Source organism: Vipera ursinii (assembly GCF_947247035.1).
Source record: "Vipera ursinii genome assembly, chromosome: 4".
NCBI classification, from domain to species: domain Eukaryota; kingdom Metazoa; phylum Chordata; class Lepidosauria; order Squamata; family Viperidae; genus Vipera; species Vipera ursinii.
In genome coordinates, this window is record NC_139514.1 from 51,325 (window position 1) to 67,855 (window position 16,531).

General features: G+C 58.8%; 1 protein-coding gene across 1 annotated transcript in view; it reads left to right on the top strand.

The window, feature by feature from the left end:
* Nucleotides 1–239: 239 nt before the first annotated feature.
* DCHS1 (dachsous cadherin-related 1) overlaps nucleotides 240–16,531 on the top strand; it is a 30,323-nt gene continuing 14,031 nt past the window's right edge. Inside the window, exons 1-11 of the mRNA XM_083361570.1 lie at nucleotides 240–309; nucleotides 2,217–4,031; nucleotides 9,693–9,881; nucleotides 10,136–10,367; nucleotides 10,491–10,727; nucleotides 11,195–12,199; nucleotides 12,323–12,510; nucleotides 12,776–12,872; nucleotides 14,446–14,603; nucleotides 14,706–15,543; nucleotides 15,951–16,190. Coding sequence (XP_083217696.1) covers nucleotides 2,298–4,031; nucleotides 9,693–9,881; nucleotides 10,136–10,367; nucleotides 10,491–10,727; nucleotides 11,195–12,199; nucleotides 12,323–12,510; nucleotides 12,776–12,872; nucleotides 14,446–14,603; nucleotides 14,706–15,543; nucleotides 15,951–16,190 — 4,918 coding nt within the window. The 5' untranslated portion in view covers nucleotides 240–309; nucleotides 2,217–2,297. The remainder of the gene's footprint in view (nucleotides 310–2,216; nucleotides 4,032–9,692; nucleotides 9,882–10,135; nucleotides 10,368–10,490; nucleotides 10,728–11,194; nucleotides 12,200–12,322; nucleotides 12,511–12,775; nucleotides 12,873–14,445; nucleotides 14,604–14,705; nucleotides 15,544–15,950; nucleotides 16,191–16,531) is intronic.

The following is a 16,531-nucleotide window of genomic DNA, read 5'->3' on the forward strand; positions in this document are numbered from 1 at the left end:
TTCCGCAGAGGAGTTGAGGGGTGGGAACTGGCTGGCGGGGGGGGGGGGGAAGGGGGCGCGGCGCCACGGCGAAAGAAGGGCCGGGCAGGAGCGGAGCGGGCGGGCGGGCGAGGCAGCGCGGCTCGGGTTTCACTGGAGCCCCGCTCGCTCGCTCGCGCTCTCCTCGCTCGCTCCACGGTTCTCCCACCCAGTCCGACTTCAGCTTCAGCCCAGCCGAACAGACATCAGGCGGCGGCGGCCACTGCTCGCGGGACTGCGTCGCCGACTAGAAGTGGAGCGTCAGGCGGATGGCCAGCAAAGACGATGGACGTAGGTGATCGGGATGCCCGGACGTTTCCGCAGCAATCCGCCGCTCGCTCTTCGCTCGGGTTGCCCCGCAGCCGGGCGGGGAAGGAAAGCAGTGGCGAAGCCCTCCTTGGGACGGGGGGGGGGAATAGGCGGGGGAGGGGAGCAGCATCGCCCTCGGGCTCTGCGCTCCTCTTCCCGCTCCGGGTCCTTCGGCCTCGGCCGTCCCGGCAGCCCGATTGTTCCCTGTCGTCGGATCCGGCTATCGGAAGCGCCGCGCCGCTCGCAGGGGCTTCGCCAGGGACGGGCGGGAGGCTCACGTTTCACAGGCCCGGCTGGAGCCGCCTCGCCCGCTCTCGTTCGCCTCCCTCTACGCCCCCCCCCCGCGATCGGCGCTGGGCAAATTGGAAGCAGCTGTGGCACTGGGCGCCTCCACGCCTGCTGCCGCTGAGGTCACGCCTGGCCTCCCCCTCGGGTCGGCGGCGGCGACAGGGAGGGCGGGAGGAGGCACGGGCGGCGGCGCTCCCGGGCACGAAGACCAGCCCGGGGTTCGGAGCCGAAGCCGCCATTTCACCACCCGACGGAGGGAAGAGGCGCGCGCCGACGCCAGGTCGGGTACCCAAAGCTGCGGGCAGAGCTTCAACCCGAAGGGAGGCAGCGCTCTTTGCCTCCCGCCGGATGGTCTCGGCTGCCACGGGTCTGGCCGGGGAGAGGATTCGTGGTTCCGCGGGCGGGGGCTTCGCGGGAACCCCGAGCGAGAAGGACTCGCTGCTCCCAGCCGGACTCGGAAGAGTGCGGGCGCGCGAAGACTTGCGGCCGGGGGGGGGAGTCAGGACCGAGACGCGCCTCCCGATCTGGCCCGGCCACAGGCACGAGCTCCAGGCGAGACTGCCGCCGGGAGCCGACTCGTCTCCTGCCTGCGGCGGGCGCGCGTGCCTGCTCTGCCATGCTCTCTCCCGGCCGGGCCGCCGATCCAGGAGGGGCGCGCCCTCCATCGGGCCGGAGCCTCCGCCTGCCCGGGCAGGCGGGGGCGCTTTCAAGCCCGGCCAAGTATGAGCTCAGGCGCGCGGCTCTCGGCGCGCAGACCGCTAAGCCAGCTTTGCCCGGACTGCGAGCCGCGGCGGGGCCTCCGTGAGGGAGGGGGCGGGGGCAGCCCCTGCTCCTGGGGCTGCAGCCAGCCCCGCTCCCTCCCTCCCCTCCCCCTCCCCCGCGGCCCTGCAGTGAGAGGGAGCGACGGCAGGGGGAGCGAGCGGTGGGCCGGAGCCAGGGAGCCGCAGACAAAGGGAGAGGGGCGCGCGCGAGCGCGCGAGCGCAAGGAAAGCCGAAACAAAGGGGGTCGTGGCCGGCGCTCGCCCGCCCGCCCACAGAGGGGCTTGGCGAGCTCGCCGGAGTACGGGCTGGCCCACGCGGGCTGGTGGGCCTTTGCAGCTGCGGGAACTCCTGCTCTGTGGCTTCCCGCAGTCTAGCAGGCAGCAGTTGTGGGGGACGAGGGGGTCTCCCTCTCCACTTTCGCTGGCCGGGACGAGCCGCCCCAAGACCCTGCTGCCCTGCGGCTGGAGTGCAAAGCAGGCGGTGGTAGTTGGAGTACAGGCAGCCCGTCGTCAATGCTCAGCGCCCACCTTTGAAGCATCTGGGAGGGGAGGGGAACAGAGTAGGCTCTATCCCGCCTAACGAGGCTCTTCAAGCAGCTCCCCCCTCCTCCCCGATCTACAGACCTTCCCTGGCAGATTAGTTGCTTCAGCTAGGATGGGGAGATAGCAGCAAGGGATTTGGGGAGGCTGGAGTGATGAATGGGAAGGGTGCTCCCCCCAGTAACCCATCAGCAATTACCTCACTTGCTGTGCCCCTCAACGCGCCCTCAGTCTCTCGGATTGCATTGCCCCCTCTCTGTCAACTCTGGTCCTCACCAGCTTTCTTTGCGTCCCCTGCAGGATTAAGGTGCCTGCCCCACCAAGTGGGCCCTGCAGTTCTTCCCAGGCACCCTCCAAAGGAGCTCCCTGGGGCAGCTGAGGATGGGGCCCCTTGCCCTTGTGTTGCTGCTGCTGCTGCCATTGCTTGGGGGCCGCTGCACGGCAGTGCCAGGCACTCTGGACCTGCAGGTCGATGAGGAGATGCCTGCAGGCACCATCATTGGGGACATCAGTGCAGGCCTGCCCCCGGGCACCACCAGCTATATGTACTTCATCTCTGCCCAGGAGGGCAGCGGCGTTGCCACAGATCTTGAGATTGATGAAAACACTGGCATCATTAAGACAGCAGGGGTGCTGGACCACGAAAGCCGCGACCACTACAGTTTCATTGCTGTCACCCCAGATGGAGCCACAGTGGAAGTCAACATCCAGGTCAATGATATCAATGACCACGCCCCCACCTTTCCTAAGCAGCGGGCTGCCCTCCTCATCCCAGAGCACACACACACCGGCAGCCGCTTCCCTCTGGATCCTGCCTTTGACGCAGACAGCAATCTGCTCGGTACCCAGGGCTACGCAATCAAGGCGGGAAACGTGGGCCAGGCTTTCCAGCTGGAGACGCGCCGCGGACCCAACGGGGTCTTGTACCCGGAGCTGGTAGTGAGCAGCATTCTAGACCGTGAGGCCCGATCCGCCTTCACCTTGCTTCTTGAGGCCTATGATGGCGGATCGCCCCCAAGGAGCTCCCAAATGACGTTGGAAGTGTCTGTCCAAGACATTAATGACAACGCGCCGGCCTTCAACCAGAGCCGCTATCATGCGCTGATCCCTGAGAACCTGCTCCCTGGCAGCAGCATCCTCCAGGTCTTTGCCTGGGACGCCGACGAGGGAGACAATGGGGCGGTGGTGTATGAGATCAACCGCCGGCAGAGCGACTCGGAGCAGTTTTTCACCATAGATGCATCCACAGGAGTAATCAAGCTCAACAAGGGACTGGACTATGAACTCCGGAAGGTGCACGAGCTCGTGGTACAGGCCCGGGACAAGGCCACCCACCCAGAAGTTTCCACCGCCTTCGTTACAATTCAGGTCCGGGATTACAATGACAACCAGCCCACCATGACAATTATCTTCCTCAGCGAGGACGGCTCCCCACGCATCTCTGAAGGCGCGCAGCCTGGCCAGTTTGTGGCCCGCATTTCTGTCTCTGACCCTGACTACGGAGAATACGCCAATGTCAACGTCTCCTTGGAGGGGGGTGAGGGGAAATTTGCGCTCACGACCAAAGACAACATCATCTACTTGATCTGTGTGGATCAAATGCTGGACCGCGAGGAACGGGATTCTTACGAGTTGCGAGTCACAGCCACAGATGCTGGAACACCCCCCCTGCGGGCCGAATCGGCTTTTGTGCTGCAGGTGACGGATATCAATGACAATCCTCCTCTCTTTGATGCCCAGGAGTACGAACAGAGTGTCCCTGAGGTGGTTTACCCAGGCAGCTTCGTCCTGCAAGTGACCGCCCGTGACAAAGACCAAGGGCCCAACGGGGAGATCCGCTACAGCATCCTGCACAACCACCACTCCCACTCTCACTGGTTTGCCATTGACCCGGCCACTGGCATTGTCACCACTGCTTCCGCCTTGGATTATGAGACCGACCCGCAGCCTCGGCTGACTGTGCTGGCCACTGATCGCGGCAAACCCCCCCTCTCTTCTACCACAGTGGTCCTGGTCACCCTGCAGGACGTCAACGACAACGAGCCTGTCTTTGAAAGTAACTTCTACAATATCTCCTTGAAGGAGAACGTTTCCCCCGGTACCTGCTTCCTCCAGGTGAGCAAAGGTTAGGAGCGATCCATCTTCGGGGAAAGCGTTGCTTCCTGGGGGCGGGAGGGATGTTAAGCCCTTTGGTAGCTAAGGCAGCTTCCCACCGCAGGCCTCCTGCCTTGGCTGGCACATGCAGAGGTGAACTCTGGGTGCTGTTTCTGAAACTCAGGCTCATGCAGCCTCTGCTCAGAACCGCTGGGCTGCCTTGGGCTGCCGGTTCTCAGAGGTGGAGATTCCCTGGCCGTTCCTCGGCTTCCTAGGAGCCATCCCTGGCAGACCTTGGATATATAAACCTTATTTCAGGCCACAGAGGAATACTGTGCTTTGGGAGCAGTGGAACAGTCTCGTGGTTAAATTCATTGCCAGCAGATGGGGTGGCCACCACTTGGATGGTACACCACAGAGGCCAGACCCGGTGGAAGCGAGGACTTGTAGCGTAGAGGCTGGTCCTCTTAAGGCAGCAGCACCTAAAGGCTGCAGGTGGGGACATGAGAGTGGAGAAAGATTCTGTGCCCTCTGCCTCTGGGTCCATCAGGGCAGCCCAGGGGACTCAGCCTAGGACCCTCCTGCCAGTCCTTGCCGGTGGAAAGGGCCGAAGTAGGGCAACCTCGTTCCTGCGGAGCCAGCAGCTCATCAGTGTTGTATCCTCCAGCCTTTGGGGCACTGTTGATGTGTGCATAATTGTCCATCCTTGATCACAAGTGTTTCAGGAATCTTCGAGATTTGGCTGGCCTCTTGGCCATGCAGTTCTGTGTTGATTTTCACAGAATTTTTGGTCCTGAAATTGCCAGAATGGCATCTTCTATGTGTGCGAGATAGAGCTCATTAATTTTAACCTCCTTTGGTCTTTTTTTGTTTTATCTTTTTGTTTTTCCGATTGCAGACTGTACCGTGTGTTTCTTTTGTTTCCTTTTGCTTTGTACCCAAGAAGAATGTAGGCCTGGCCCCAATCCTGTGCTTTTCAGAGCCAGATCTCTGGAACATTTCCTCCTCTCCTCTCCTCTCCTCTCTCTTTCTCCTTCCTTCCCTTCCCCTCTCTCCTCCCCTCCCCTCCCTTCTCCCTGTCTGCAGCACTCTCTCTCTCCTCTCCCCCTCCTTGAGGGATTCCTCCTGCCTCTGGAGTGTGGTGGGTGTTACAGGAAGGACCTTTTGGCTTTCCTGTGTAAATCCCTCTCCAGTTCCTTGTTAGGCAGAGGCCGAGCTACAACTGATGACCGACCGCTGGTGTGGGATAAACTCCAGACATGAGTGTTGCTGATCCCATTTATCTTGGCTTAAATGACACGATAGTGTATTTATTGCTGCTCCTAGAACCCCTTCCCCCAGGTGAAAGGGGAGCCACGGTGGTTCAAAGCCTGGTGAAGCTGGTTCCTGACAAGGGGGAATTAGAACTGAATCTGCTGTAACCGTCCATCTCCTTTAACAAGCCAAGAGTCATTTCTGTGGATGACGAAGCAACCTTGGCTTCTTCATCCAATCATTGGTCCTGCTGGGGTCCAAGGGCCCCCCGCAAATTACAGCAGATAAATGATGGGTTTCCTTCTGCATTTGTGGGAACCTCCTTCCTTTCTAGGGTTTTTTTTTAAATTGAAAGCAGATTAAGGTATGTGTATGTTTTGTGGGGTGTGCTTTTGGTGTATGCTACATAGTTATGAGTGGCATTTGTGTAGCATGTACATGTGCTTTTTTGATGGTAGAATATTCTCCTGAACAGCACCTGCCACAGTGATAATACAACCCGGAATGTGGTTGATGGCCAAGAACGACGTCTGCCTGAGAAAGCAAGCAGGGCAGTGGCCCCAAACAAACTTTTGGCAATCCTGCAGTTCCCCAAATTGCACAGCCAGGGTGCCCAGATAGCAGCAGCAGAACCAGCCAGTGATCAGGAATGCTGGAAGGAGGCTGGGAAGGACAGCACCGCTGCTGGGGACAAATGTATCGTCCCTGTTTCCTAATCCCAGCCTTAAGCTCCCAGCGTTCTTCTCTGTGGATGAAACTTCTTCCCTCCGGCTTCCCGGGTGGGGGAGGGGCAGAGAACCAGCACTGATCTTTCCCAGCCAACCTCCCTGCAATGAACACCCTGGTTTTTTTTGGGGGGAGGTCATCTTTGCAGCAGGAAGTTGCCGCCTCTGCCAAATTCTCCCTGAAAGAGTTTACAGACTCCCAGTAAGTCAAATGGTGAAAACAGCAAGCAAAATAAGGATGCGCGACTACATGATGGCAATGCGAGGCTGGAGCAATGTGGGGCTGTGCCGTACAATGGATGCCAGGCTTTAAGAGTGGCGTGCACATTGGGCACATCTGCTAAGGAAACACACTCTTGTGTCAGAGAGGCACCACAACAACATGCCTGTGCCCACTCTGAAGCCCCTTGCCACCCCCACCCCGTGCCTCTTGAATGGAAGCGCGATGGTACGGCTCCTGTACAAGGCCAAGGAAGGACAAGCTTTTGTGGAAAGAGGCCCTGACCGGTAGACCTCAGAGTGTCCCTGGAGACCCATAAAACCCCTGAAACCAGCTAGACGGCCGAACACAGGACTCCAAAAAAGGACAGTCCAAACAGCACCCCAAATCCCCCCCCGAGAAGCATCCTCTGGCTGAGTTGGCATAGCATGCCCCCCCTTCACATTTTTGAACCATTTCTCAAGGTTGTAGTTTCTTTATTGACTTAGTTTCTTTACTGATTTATATTTATTTAGTTATCCAATTTATATAGCCAGGCATCTCAGTGAGTGAGTCTGGGTGGCAAACAGAATTCAAATAGAGTAAAAACAATAATGAACCTTATACAACTTAAAACACAGGCAGCTGAGAAAGAACCCGAATAACTAACACAACCAAGAAGCTGGGCTCCAAATGATCTCCCCACTCCCTGAGGCGGCTTCTGGCTGTTTGATGAGAGCGCTGCTGGTGTGGTGCCAGGGTACGGGGGTCTTGCCCAGCCCAGGAGAGGGTTGCATTAAGAGTTGTGCTGCTAATCCTCTCTTTGCTGAACGAAACGGGCTCCCCTGCAGAGAGTCTGGACCGGTTCAGATTGGAGCCTCCTCCTCCTCCTCCTCCTCCTCCTCCTCCTCCTCCTCCTCCTCCTCCTCCTCCTCGGCATTGCTTCTGGTCTGGAGGCCTTCAGGCACTTGGCTGGCTGCTGCTGCAAGGGAGGCTTCTCTCCAGCCGGCAGCACCGTGAGCCTTGCTGCTGCCTTCATTTCTCCCAGGGCAGCTTCGTTTCCTGACCCAGCCAAGCAGACCATCCGCTTCCTGGCTGACCCTTGAGGCCAACAGCCTGAAGCTGGAAGCCAGCCCTTCCTGAAATAGCCCAGCTGTTTTTAGCTGCTCAGCATCTGTGCCAGGCCCAAGGAGGGCTGCTGCCGGAGAAGCTGAGTAGGGAGCCTGCGTGGGCTTGCTGACCACACTGGCGCCAGTGCGCCCACCGCTCTCGGCCTGAACCAAAGCCAGATGTGGAGCTGTGGCTTTGTGCACATCTGTCGAGTGGGGCCTCTTGGGCAGCCTGCCATTTGTGGCCTGAGGGATGGGATGGGCCAGGCAAGCAGGCAAGGTAGGAATCGCTGCTGGAGTAAAAGCTGCACGAACTTTTGGTAAAACAAGTCCGTCTTTGGCTGGCTATTGCCGAAAGTAGTTGGGGGCCTGTGGCTCTTGCCCGGCTGAGAGAAGATGCAGGATATTCGGGGGGGGGGGGAAAAGGGGGGACATGCTGAGCTTGGAAAGGAAGGATTCCCCTCAGAGCAATCATTTCAAATGATTTCCGTAGGTTTTACTGCAATTTGAAAAATTGAAAGATCTGGAGTTTTCCTGCCAGAGGCTACTGTAAAAACTGAAAAACATCCTGTTGTGCACCCCAGGATCACAAAAATTGATGGGATGGTAGCCAAAGCTGAGATTTACCAGCATGCCTACAGAAAAACTTGGGAGTTTTAAAATTTACGTATCTCATGAAAAAGAAAAAAAGAAAAATAGTATTTGGCTCAGCTTGACTGTTCTTTCAGTCGCACAGGTGCATTAGGGCAAGGCTTTCCTCTGCCCCCCCCCCGAGCATAAACACCCTTCCCTCCATGCGCAGAACAGCCTTGGGGCGTGTGTGTGCGTGTGTGTGTGTGTTCTGCTGTAAGGGCAGCTGCGAGTCCTTCAAGTTGGAGGGGCAGCCCTAAGAGCTGAGGCTAGCAATGGGGCAAGGTGCAGAGGCCACCCTGGGTGGGGGGTGTCACCATTCCCAGGACCTCCGTGGCCTAAGGGGCCTATCACTGGCAGGCCTGGGACCAGAGGGTGACCGAGGCAGTGGGCTGTCCTGGAAGCCCTCCTCTTGGCGGGGGCAGCCCTGCAGGAGAACAGAGAGGCCCCGGCAGTGAGGCCCTTCCCCGATGAGCTCAGGCGGGCAGGGCCCAGAAGGGGCTGACCCCAGCTTTCTTGTTCCTTTCCTCCCTTCTCCCCCTGCCCCAAGCAGCCACCTGCCCTCTTCTGCCCACCCGGCGGTTGTGAGTGCCAGAGGGTCACCTCCGGCCAATGGCCTTGCGCTCCAATCAGGCCTCTAAAAGCAAAAAGGGGCCCTTTTTCCCAAGAGGGCCCCAACCAGCAGCCCTGGGGGGGCATTACTCAGTGGGATGGGGAGTCCCGCCTGGGCCCTCCAAGGCCTGTGAACAAAACATGGTGTGGCAAAAGTGGGGTGAGCTTGTGGCTCCCCAGACAGGAGCCTCCCGCGGGGGGAGGGGCAGGCTCCGCCTTCTTTTCCCCCAGACTGAAGCAGGCCTGCCCTTGGCCCACAGAAGAGGTCCTGCTGCCCCCTCCCCCTCCGAGCAGAGGCACTCACTTCTGCCGGCTGCGCCCTCCGTCCTCCTTTTGGAGCAGAGAGGAGTTTCTTGATTCCCGCTTCTGGGCTTTGTTGGGAGGAGGCCTCTTCTCGGGATTGAGTTTGTCTAGGGTTTTCTGGTGATCTCCCATTCCAGAACCAGCCACATCAGGTCCAGCTTCCTTCTTTAAGACAAAAGTCAGCTGGAGACTGTTCCCCCGCAAACTCCCTGTCCCGTTTGGGCCCAGCACCCCTTCTTGTAGCCGCCTTCTCATCTGCTGGCCACAGCTTGTGGGCTCTCGTCCTCTTCCTAATGGGCAGAAACCCCCCAGTGGAACCAACGTGGGTAGAGGATGAAAGGAAAGGCCAGAGTGGGGGGATGAGGGGGCAGAGCAGGATCAGCAGCCTGGCCCCCAGTGGCAAATGTGTGAGCGGATTGGTTGAGCCCCTCCCTCCTCAGATGCTAGATGCTAGAGTTCCTGGCACCTGGCCGCTTCCGGGTGATCTGTATCCTGTGGGAAAGGGTGTGCGTGTCCCCATTAGCAAAGGGGCAGTCCCTTGCAGTCATCCACCTGGCTGCTGGCATCCTGAAGGTCCTCGTTGAAGGAGCCCCTCGTTTTTCATCCGTCTCAGTATTGGAGGGGAGAGGGAAAATCCCCCTCCCTCCCCATGTACCCCCACCCCATTGCTAGCTCTGTGTGTGTGTGTACAGAGAGGCTGACCTGGCTTGGAAGAAGTCCTGCAATCCTCTGACTATTGTCCCGGCAGAGCCCAGAAGGGGGGACCCTGCAGCGATGGTGGAGCTGACCCTTAACCCCTTGGCATCTTTCCGTCTGGTGGGTCAGCGTGGTGCTTCTGCTTTTGCCACAGCTCACGGCCACCGATGCAGACAGCGGTTCCCTGGGAAGCGTCTCTTATGCCCTGGGCACAGGACTCGGCAGCCTGGTTCCCTCTGCGTTCCTTCTTGGGGAAGAGACCGGCCAGCTCTGCACTGCACAAGGCCTGGACCGGGATGAGGGGCCTTCTACCTATGACTTCACAGTCACAGCCATTGATGGGGTGAGCAGCCACCAGGAGTCAAGGAGCCTCAGAAAGGCATTCGGTGCTCAAGGCCTTGCTGGGGGCTAGGAGGGAGGGGTGTACAGAGGGTCTCTCAGAACCCCTAAAAGCTGCCAGCCACTTCAGCACTTTCGCAGTGCCAAGGCAGAAGGCATCAGCCGGCACCCCATCCAAGGCTTCTGGAGGCCTCCTTGGGCGGCCGAGAGCGTTGCTGCTCTCGGCAGTTCTTCCAGAGGGTCTTCCCTCTCTCTCAGGGTGGGCTCAGCTCCACGGCCTACGTGAAAGTCTTTTTGGAAGACGTCAATGACAACGCGCCGGCATTCTACCCCCTTGAGTATGCTGCCAGCATCAGCACCCAAAGCCAGCCGGGTTCTGCTGTTCTGCGAGTCACTGCCCATGATAAGGATGAGGGCCTGCACGGGCGAGTGACCTACCGCATTGCCAATGGCAACACGTTGACCGTTTTTGCCATCAACCCTGATACTGGTACCGCATGACAGGGAGGGGGAACCTCTTGCAGGCTCTCTGGCACGGTGGGCTGCAAACTCTTCTTGCAAGGGAGCCTAGATCTGCTCCCATCCTTATAGCTTGGCTTCCTTCATTATACAGGTGTTATCTCGTTGCGGAGGCCGCTCACTGGCAAGGCCAACCTGTTGGTGCAGCTGGAGGTAGAGGCTGAAGATGGAGGAGGGCTGGCAGCTCAGCCAACTGCCCAGATCAACATCAGCATTGTGGCAGGCACTGTCTCTCCTCCGAGCTTTGAGCGGGCCCAGTATTACTTCACAGTCCCAGAGGATACCCGGCCGGGCAGTAGTGTGGGATCCATCCATGCACACAATGCTGCAGGTACTGCTTCTGCACCTTGTTTAGTGACCTTGCATAGTTTGGCCTCTCTTGCCCAGAGTACAAGGGGAGGGGTCCATTGAGGAAGCAGAGGCAGCCCCCACAGTTTACCAAATTTCCTCATTGTGGTGGGATGGACCTCTGGCAAACGGGCTGGTGGCTGCTGCTCCCTTCCCCTGCTTCCAGGCAGGTGGTCCCACCTGTGGGAAGCAGCTCTCTCTGTGCCAAAGTCCTGCCTGGCCCAGGCTTCCAGAGGGAAGTGCACCTGAGCTGCTCCTTCTATTTAATGCATGCACTCGGTGCCATGTCTGTTCAGATGTGGTCCAGGTCAGCTCCCAAAGTCTCCCCAAAGGAAAGGAAGAAGCTGTTGGCATCCTGAAGGTCCTCAGAAGGAGGGAGATCAAGGGCGGGATGTGGAGAGTTTGGGCACTGCGACCTTCATCCAGTGCTGACCCTGTTCATCTCTCCAGGCCAAATGGACAGTGTGTTTTACTCCATTTCTGCGGGGGACCCACAAGGCCACTTCTCCATTGATCCCAGCTCGGGACAGCTGCACACCAACCTGGCCCTGGACCACGAAGCGCAGTCCATTCTGACCCTGGAGGTCCAGGCCCGCAGCGGCTCCCCGCCTGCGTACAGCAGTGCCCGGGTGCAGATCACTGTCTCTGACGTCAACGACAATCCCCCCCGCTTCCCCTTGTCCTCCGATTCTGTGTCGCTGCCGGAGGGAGCAGCCCTGGGCACCATTGTCTATGCTGTGCAGGCCGAGGACCCTGACAGCGGGGCCAACGGACAAGTCCACTTTGAGCTGGCCTCCCGTGGCATGGCTGCTTTCGGTGTAGAACGTCTGTCAGGGAAGGTGCGGCTGATGGGGGCCCTTCACCAGGAAAGCCTCAGCCCTTACAAGCTGCTCATTCTGGCACAGGACGGAGGGACCCCGCGGCTCAGCGCCACATTCACTCTCCTAGTCCACATGCAGGCTGAAGACCAGCTGGGACCCCTCTTTGATACTCTCACCTACCGAGTGGAAGTGCGGGAGGGGGTGCCGGTGGGCACCCATTTTTTGCAAGTGAGGGCCCTGGCCCGGGAACACAACGCCCTCCTTGCCTACCATCTGCGTGCAGATGGTGACGCGACCAGCTTTGGGATTGCGCCTGACACAGGGTGGCTGCATGTGCGCCGGACTCTTGACCGGGAGGTGCAGGAGCTGTATGTGCTGACTGTCTTTGCTGTATCTGGAGAGGGTGAAGGGCGCCAGACAGGGACCAGCACAGTCCGGGTCACCGTCACGGATGAGAATGACAACAGTCCTCGTCTGAGCGAGGAGCGCTACTTCTTCACGGTGGTGGAGAACCGGCCCGCTGGCAGCAGTGTGGGCCGCGTGATAGCCACCGACTGGGATGCTGGGCCCAACAGCCGCCTGACCTTCCGCCTGGTGCCACACGAGGGCCATTTCCTCATCCACACCCAGACTGGTGAGAGGTCGGGGGGGGGAGAGCAAAGCCTGGATGTTCCCACTGAGGAGCGTCTTTATACAAGTGTGGCCTTCCTGCACAAGCGCATCGGCCTGAAAGACTGTCCACATGCTTTGTTTGCAGGCGAGTTGAGCATTCGAAAGAGCCTCGACCGGGAGCAGCAAAGCAGCTATCAGTTGCAAGTCTTGGTACAAGATGGGGGGACACCGCCCCGCAGCACCACGGGCACAATCTACGTCACTGTGCTGGACGAGAATGACAATGCGCCGACCTTCCTACACGTGGCTGAGGGACGTGAATTTCTCCTGCAGGTCAGGGGGTTGGGTGGGTCATTTCTGAGCAGGGGGTCGGGCTCTCTCGGGGAGAGAGAGAGAGCCATGGCAGTCGGGCTGGCTGCCAGGCAAAGCCATCGTAACTTCTTTGGAAGCACTGAAGAGCAGGTGGGCTTCCTTGCACACTGACACACCCACGTTTCTGAGTACACAGAGCTGGAAAGCCACCTCAGTGGCCAGGAGGGCATAAAGAGGAGTCAGTGGTCAGTTCCAGCTCCCCACTTCCTGACTTTCTGCCCATCAGGTTCTGGAAGATAAGCCAGCTGGGCTGTTGGTGGCCGCATTGCAGGCCAAGGACCCAGATAAGGGTGAGAACGGAACCATCTTCTACATGCTGTCAGGTGAGGAGCCCCAGTGAGCCTCCCGTCTCAAGCAGTCTTCCCGGTCACTGTTAGCCCCGGGCATTGAACTGGCCTCCAGCTGACGGAACCGGACGTGAGGGAACCAATTCCTGTTCCCGTATCATAGCCTGATGAAGATGGCTACTTGGGTGGGTGAGAAGCAGGTGGATCGATCTCAGTCTGGAAGTAGGGGAAGCACCTCATCCAGGTGGGTGAGGAAAGGGCTGCAGGTGGAGGCTTTGGGGGTGGAAAGCTGCCCATTGGCTGCCTGGAGATTCGGTCCCAGTGACGGACAGGCAGGGTGAGATGAGATGAGGCCTCCCTAGGCAGAGTCCCTCTTCCAGGGCCAAGAGGTCTCCTCCCTCCCTTTCCTTCAGCCCCCCTTCTCAGAAAGATGAGGGGGGGCGCGTAGTTTTGGAATTGCAGCTGCAGCAATCGAGAAGCCAACAGACCTGATCCTGGTTGTCAGGAGTGAAGGCGCTGGGCATCGTGCACAGGGAGAGGGTTTTAATGAGAGATCCCCTTTTAAAATCAAACTTCTCAAAATAAAATGTTTATGATCAGAAGGGAAATACAGGAAAACAAGGAAGGCAGCAACTGCGCATGCGAAAGGCAGCCAGCGTGTCTCTCTGCTCTCCCTCCTTCCTCGCTTCTTGGCCTGATCCTGACTGGGGGAACATACGGAGGACCAGGCAGAAGCATCTCTGGCTCCTGCTTTGTCCGTCAGGCCAGTTGACCAGCTGCACTCCACTGCCCAGTGACCTAAGGCTCAGAGGTCACTCCTGGTCCTGGTACTCCAAGATACAGATGGGGGTGGGATGAGCAGGGGGACACAAAAGGGAGGTTCTACCTCTTCAAGCCTCTCTCTCCACGTGGCCCCAGTTCCTATAGGGTGCTCGGCAGAGCTATCCTATTTCCCCCACCCCCAGTGGTTGAGGCTTGTCAGAACTCGTTGTGGTGTGCAGTCCACAGGCAAAAAGATGTGCGAGACCCTTTCATAGGGCAAGCCGTGCTGACCACTGCGTGAGGTCAGTCAGGGCTCTTGCTGTAAAAGCTGTAAGAGGAAAGCATGGACAGCTGGAGAGCTGAAGTGTAGAACTGAATCACTGTAAAATATTATAAAATCCCTACTGTGTCCCTATTACAACTGCAGGAGGGAGCCCTTCACAAGAGAGCAGGGCTGGCCCCAGTCTCCTTCCCCTCCTCAGAGGAGCCCTTCCTGGGTAGTAAAGGCATGGAGGGCCCAGAGGCACATTGGCAGCCATCAGCCAGACTGGCCTCGCAGCTGGGCTGCCCTTTTGGCTCTCCCACAGCCCCCCTGTGTCCATGAGCTGCAAGCGATGGCCACGTTTGTCCTGGCCAGGACCCTGGACCAGGACAGGGAAAGCTGGGGATCCTTTTGGACTGGGCCTTTGAAGCACCCCATCTGGTTCAAGATGGAACAGGGCGTGGAACAGGGTGTTGGGCACGGCCGCTTGGTCTCACCCTCCTGAAGGACAGGCCAAGGCCAGCCATTTCTTCCGCTGCTTGGCTTCTCCAGATGGCCACATTTCCTTCCTTCCTTCCCTGGCAGGTGCCTGGGCAGAACACTTCTCGCTGCACATGGCTACGGGGGAGCTGCGCACGGCCACCCCCTTGCAGCAAGCTGACCAGGGAGAATATCTGTTCACTGTCACTGCAAGTGACCGAGGCGTCATTCCCAGGAGCACGGCTGCCACACTGCGCATTCAGGTACATGCGGAGCTTCCGGGGAACCTGCCAGCCCTCAGCTCCTGGCTCAGAAGATTCTCCCCCTCCTCCTAAATGCTCTCCCTCCCCTCCCTCTCTCCATAGGTGGTATCTTCCAGCCATGCCCTCGCCCGCCCCGAAACAACTGTGCTGACCTTCTATGCCATGGAGGGCCTGCCACCTGGCTCCAGCATTGGCTCGGTGGCTCCCCTAGAACCAACCCCCCGTGGGCAAGTAATCTACATGCTGGTGGGGGGCAGCAATGGAGACGGTGTCTTTATCGTGGACGCCAGCACGGGCGAGATCTACCTAGCACAAGAGCTGGACTATGAAGCAGAGAGGAGGCATACCTTGCACGTGAGCGTGGAAGACTCGTGGCATGGTTACCCCAGCCAGCACCTGCTCCTGGTCGAGATCCACGTACAGGATAGCAATGACCACGGTCCCACTTGGCCCCAGGACCCCGTCACAGTGGTGGTGTCAGAGACCGCCACACCGGGCCTTGCCCTCTACACCTTCCAGGCTCTGGATGGCGATGGTCCTGGTCCCAACAGCCAGCTGCACTATAGCCTCCTGCGGCAGGACACCCTGCGCCCCGTCTTCCAGCTGGATGCCCTCACGGGGGAGCTGAGCCTGCAGGCCCCTCTGGACCGAGAGAGCCAATCTGCCTTCCTGCTGGCTGTCATGGCCACAGACCAAGCCCACAATGTCAGCCAGCGCCACTCGGCAGCTGTGACCGCTCACATCTTTATCATGGATGAGAACGACAACGGGCCTGAGTTCCTTTCTCCACCAAGAGTCGATGTTCCTGAGGATCAGCCCACAGGCTTTCTGGTGCTGCAGGTGGTGGCCAGAGACCAGGATATGGGAGAGAATGGGCGAGTCAGTTACTTCTTGCGAGCAGGGAACCCTGACGGGCGATTCTACCTCAACCCCAGCACAGGTAGGCAGCAGAAGCAGGCAGAAAAGGCGGAGGTGTATTCCCCAGGGCCTCTCTCGGGGAGCAGCCTTTAGGCAAATGGTCCATGCCAGGGTGGGCTTCTCACCTTTGAGAATAGCCTGACAGCTGTGAGAGCTATTGGGAAACCACCTCCCAGATCATCTCAGTCCATCCAGAACATAATTACGCCCTCACCAGGTGAAGCGTCCTTTCCCACCATGCTGGCTAGTTCAGCGCTTACAATCTGAACCCATTGCCATGTGCCGGCAGGGCTGCCAAGGGACAAGTATGCCGGCCAAGGCCCCTTCCGCTGTCAGTCTCCCTCCACCTGCCTGCCTCCTGGGGCACAACCTCTACCCAGATGTGCAGAACAAGCTGCCCTGCTTTGTTCCCTCTTGCTCTTTTCCTAGGAGCGTTGTCCATTGTGCGGGCTCTGGACCGGGAAGAAGTATCTCAGCACAACCTGACAGTGGTGGCCACAGACCACGGATCCCCACGGCACAGCGCCACACAGCTCCTGTTAGTGCAAGTGCTGGATGTGAACGATGAAACCCCAACCTTTGAGAAGAGCGTCTATGAAGGCCAGGTGGCTGAAAACCTTCCTGGTGGCGTTCCAGTGCTGCAACTCCGTGCCACTGACCAGGACCTTGGTAGGAGTCTCCTCTGCCCCGGGAGACGGGAAAGGCACAAAGACCCTAGCCAGGTAGCAGAGCCACCCTCCTTGCCCAGCTGGGCCTTTCCTTGGCCCCGAGACCCCTATGCGCCCCTGGGGGAAGCTGCAGGCACACCTGCTGTCCAGGGACCTCCTTCAGATGGACAGCTACAGCATCCAAAGCAAAGTGTTGGATTTGGTCTTGAACCCATCAGCATCTGTAACAGGGTCCCCTGTGCTCCCATGGAGACCAAGCGATCCAGCGAGGAGATCCACCCTCCAGTGATGACTTTCCCTCTCCCTGCTCACCAGACTCCCTGTCAGGCCTAGGTCCCACTG